The sequence below is a fragment of the Aptenodytes forsteri genome, unplaced genomic scaffold (assembly GCF_000699145.1).
Source record: "Aptenodytes forsteri isolate BGI_AS27 unplaced genomic scaffold, ASM69914v1 Scaffold122, whole genome shotgun sequence".
In the NCBI taxonomy this organism is placed as follows: domain Eukaryota; kingdom Metazoa; phylum Chordata; class Aves; order Sphenisciformes; family Spheniscidae; genus Aptenodytes; species Aptenodytes forsteri.
In genome coordinates, this window is record NW_008794009.1 from 57,715 (window position 1) to 62,708 (window position 4,994).

At 40.1% G+C, this 4,994-nt stretch overlaps 1 protein-coding gene across 1 annotated transcript in view; it reads right to left on the reverse strand.

Annotated features, from left to right (window-relative positions):
• Positions 1-915: 915 nt before the first annotated feature.
• Positions 916-4,994, reverse strand: part of SOD2 (superoxide dismutase 2, mitochondrial) — a 12,206-nt gene continuing 8,127 nt past the window's right edge. The window contains exons 3-4 of the mRNA XM_019474825.1: positions 3,355-3,534; positions 916-2,005 (exon numbers count right to left, since the gene is read on the reverse strand). Coding sequence (XP_019330370.1) covers positions 1,860-2,005; positions 3,355-3,534 — 326 coding nt within the window. The 3' untranslated portion in view covers positions 916-1,859. The remainder of the gene's footprint in view (positions 2,006-3,354; positions 3,535-4,994) is intronic.

A 4,994-nucleotide genomic window follows, 5' to 3' on the forward strand; every position in this document is an offset into this window, starting at 1 on the left:
GGAAACACACGAGGACAGAGGCTGAGAACATTAAGTTAGGAAGGTGGGTTTCAAAATAAACTGATCACCCCAGTAAATAACTACAGCAAAGATTTAGTTTTGAATTGCCGCTTAGAAAGTAATAATTCTTTCTGCCAGAAGCTTGTGTCAGGGAAAAATCTATGTGATGCCGGTGCTTACTCATGGAGATCCAGGCTTCCTCTCTAAGAAGAAAAGCTGAGCGTAGTTTGTGACAGAGACTTTGTTCACCAGCTCTCCAGACTTACAGAGGATTCTGCAGACAGCAAGAACACGGGCCCTTCAGTAGGCTTTTTTTTTTTAAATTCAAGTCAAAAGCTGCCAGACTGATTACCAATAGACTTACTTTTCTTCATCACTGCTCTCACACCCTCAGAGGCAAACCAAGGATGTGAGGGATGATGATGTAAGTTTTAAACCAGATTATGAAGCAATCCACACCTAAGCAGAAGCTCAAGCTGCGTATCTGAGATGAGAACTAGGCCTAGAGAAAAAATATCCCACAGTAGGGAACACCCCCCTCCCCCCTTAAAATGTCAAATAAGCCATGTTTGCATAACTCGCTCTCATTCGCAACAGAGATACCTCACCAGTCGCAGCTTTGGTTTAGTGACTAAAGACTGTTTCTATGGTGGTGGTAATTTCTCTCCCTGCGTCTGCTACTGAAAGGCATTTCTTTCTTTATAAACACTTCTCCCCCTAATCTTGATACTTCAAAATAGCAGCCTAGCAGTATGGTAATGTAAGCCTATTCCTTGTTTCCCTGAGAATCCATCCTGAACTTAAAGGACCATACTAAGAAAGCTCAAAGAAAACTTAGGTACAAGTTTTAGGTACAAGGCGCAAGGTACTATGTATGTCCAGTAGCATCTGCTCTGAAATACTTGCACCAGAATTAGCAAAAAAACCAAACCACACCAACAATTTATTGTATTTTTCAAGACCTCTTGGGCATGCTCCTTTACACCAGACAGTACTGCATTCCCACCTCAAGCATTAACTTTAACTTGTTACAACTGCTTCAGGAACACAGGTACGCAGAGACAATTTATATTTGATATAGGCACATAATCAGTCTCTTAAGCTAAAGGATGTTTTAGGATATACTTGAACAGCTAGTATGGAATGAGTATCACATGCTGTCATTCAGTTCCTGCATGAACAATTTAGCCTGACCCAGTACTGTAAACTCTTGTCCAAGGTAACACTTCAAAAGCTAGCGCATCAGTGCAATACATGAAGATCTCACCTAAGAGATCCAGGAAAAGGTAGGGATGACTGAAGACAGTCAAGTCAGGCAGGCACAGCCACACCTATTTCCCTTCACCTATCTTTTTAATCTGTAAGAAAGCTCCATACCCTGTAATACAACAAATTACAAAAGGCGTTTCTCTTCTCCAACCATTTTCAAATCGAGTAAGTAACTGGACCAGCTATTACTAAAAATGAGTCTCTTATAGACAGTTATAGAAGATTCTTCTTTTGAGTTTTATTTGTTTGTAGCAACATGAAGTACATGTTTCCACTTAGTTATTTTAGTGCAACAAGGAAATCCATTACCTCAATAAGCTTCAGCAAGGTGATCTATACTTCTATATGCAATGGAAAAGATTAAAGTGTCTCCCTTTGTTGCATGACAGTTTAAAGCTTCAAAAATCTAAGTAAATAGCTCTCACTGAATTAAACAAGCAGACACTTTGCTTGATTATGAAATGCTTTTGCTGGATGAGCTAAGTGTTTTCTGCAGTAGAGCAATTCATTTGTAAGCCACAGGCACTGCTACAAGAGTGGTATCAGAGTAGAAGTGGTGAGATTTTAGCAGTCTGTGCAAGAATTCCACTCTACTTTTTGCAAGTTGCATATCTTGAAGATACATTCTCCCAGTTGATCACATTCCAGATGGCTTTCAAATAATCAGGTCGAACATTTTTATACTGAAGATAGTAAGCGTGTTCCCATACATCGATTCCTAGCAAAGGAATGAGACCTGTAAAAAAAACAAAGGAGGATAAACTTTGTAAATCTGTGAAAACACGTTTTACATGTAGTGCCTTATATTGCATCCCGAAGTTGTACCCAATTTCTGAGTCTTTATCTGCAGGAAGACAAAGAGCTCTCCAGCACACAGGTGCTTATTGCAACATTTTACAGAGTTGTTTGCTCTCCACTCACATATATTGCATAAACCAAAAGAGCTGATTAAGATAAACACCTATGAATACTCTAGAACTGACTTGAAGACATAACTGAAACGAGATAAAGTCATTTTTGAAAGGTTTACATCTTTTGCACGGTTATGCAAGCATTTTCATGAAAAGTTACACCATGAAGGAGTCTCTTGCCATGCCAGTTTCCTTCCAATACTTTAATCACAAGTTATTAATTGTCTAATTACTTGTCTTGCTTTTGTGCTAAAATATCCTTCTCACTGCATTTTTAATGGGGAGTTTTCATGGGGGGAGGGGTGAAATTTACCCACATTATGCTGTATGTCCCTGTAATAATTTTTTTTTTCTTTCCTACTGATAAGCAATACACAGACTGCTGACAATACATGAAATTCCTCACCATTCTCTATGAATTCTACAGAACATGTTTTAAAGATATCCGCAATAGGATTTGGACAAACAGCCACCGCAGGCAGGATTCTCATTGGCCATAAGCTCTTCCCTCTGTCAAAGGTGTCCAGCCTGCCATCATCACTGCCATGTCACTCTAAGCAAGCAAAAATACCTTCAAAAGTGATCATGGCCAGTATTACGCTGCTGTACGATTTATCCCCATCCAAGGCTTATTTAACTGACACGCATTACTCTTTACCAATATTAAGGGAGCAGATTATAAGCCTTCCATTTTAAACCCAGCCTACATAGTAACGAGAGTTACTCTGTACACCTTCCCCTCTCCTGTTGTCTGGCCTACACTGACAGGTCTGTCAATAGCCCCTCCGCCACAGAAAACAATCTGAAGGCAAGAGGCTTAATCTTCCTCCATACAGGCAAGATACTCCAGTTACTCAAAAATAATCCAAAGGAGCCTAAGCTAAAACTATTGTCTAAGAGAGAGCACTTTCACAATATGCCCCATCTATCTCCCCTTTGACTAGACAGACTTTAAATCCTACTGCTCCTCACAGTTTTTAAGTCCTGCTTTACAAATGCTGTTTTAAAAACTGCAACTGTTTTTCACTTCTGCTAGTAGTGATATTCAGTTTTCCAGCCCTATTTATCCAGCAATTTCTTCTCAGCATCTGTCCACAAACCCATTTTCAGATCTCATACACTTGCCTATGAAATCTACAAAGAGAGGAGTGGAGGGGAAGGAAAGAAACCTGACCTGTTGTTCCTTGCAAAGGGTCTTGATTTGCACAAGCTGCTATTTGTAGGCGCCCCTGCTCTTTGTTATAGCCAAGCCACCCCCAGCCTGATCCTTGAACACCAACTGATACAGCTGTCAGCTTCTCCTTGAAGTTTGCGAAGGAACCAAAGTCATGCTTGATGGCGTCCATCAATTCTCCTTTAAAAAAAGCACAGAAAGATCACAGAACATCAGGTACTTAACATCCTTCAATTTCCAGATATCACCTGGAAATAGAAGGAAAGAGGAGCAGAAGCATTTGGGCTCTGTGGGAAGGAAGTGTCTAGACAAACAGAGTAGCTGCATCATTAATTAACAGTTCTGTCCCAACCTGCTTAAGAGGGCAAGCAGACTGAAAAGAAATTAGTGCAGTAGTCAAACATGCTGTCCTCAAAGACACAGTCAGGGTGCTAACAACAGGACACTCAGGCGTTTACTTTCTTTTCTAAAAGGAAAGGGAATACCACAGAGGAGGACTAGGAAAGAAAGTAAAGAGCTAGTTTGCATATCTAAAAGGGCAACACTAAGTGGCTGCGATTTCTTTGTCTTAATACAAAGAAATATTTGGACATCTTTGTTATCAATATAATGAACCTAAACATAGTAAGAGGTATTTAACCGCTTCCCTCGAATTTTAGATTTACATCTGCTTCTGCAGTTAAGTAGTCTATTTGATATGGGTAAGTAGGCTCCCTGATTAGATCTCTTCTTTATTATACAGTTAAGCTAACCTGTGCTGGAGCAAAGGGAACAGAAACTAGAATTGTTTAGTATAACAATGCACTGTCAAACTATTTCCTTTCCCCTACACCCTAGCACACTTGTGGTTTTCAGATATTTGTTTGCTCAAAACCTGAAGGTATCTACACTCATCTCTAATTAGCATGTGTAAGAATACTTCATACAGTGCAATGCTGGAGAATTCTTCATTCCTTCCACCTTCAGACAGATGGTCTTGAAAATCTCTTGGCGATAGCTGCAAGTGCATCTTAAGAGAGGCTTTAGCAGGCTTCCTACAGAAGCCTTGAACCATTCAGTTGAAACTGAAGGATGACATTTTAGGCTTACTGACTTTCACAGAAACTTCACAGAAACTGGGAGACAAAAAAATCAAGGCTTTAAAGCATCTTTTCTGAGAACGTCGTCTAAAAACAAGCTCTATCAGGAATGGACTGATAACAGAACTGCTTGTTGAAATTTCAGCTTTGAAGCTTCAAAACTTTATGCTCTAGTCTTAACTAGATCATCTTCAGAGCATCTTTGTACTTCCACAGTAGAGTCAAAAGTCACAAGCAGATGTCACCTATGAACGCTGAAGCGGCATACAAAGCACCTGAAGCCCACCAATTTACAGACAGGCATATACACCTCATTCAAAAACCCACAAGTTCATCACAACAGCTTTTGTGAGATCTGTATTATAGGGTGTCCTGGTTTCGGCAGGGACAGAGTTAATTTCCTTCCTAGTAGCTGGTACAGTGCTGTGGTTTGGATTTAGTATGAGAATAATGTTGATAACACACCGATGTTTTAGTTGTTGCTCAGCAGTGCTTACACTAGTCAAGGACTTTTCAGCTTCCCATGCTCTACTGAGAAGGCTGGGGGTGCACAAGAAGCTG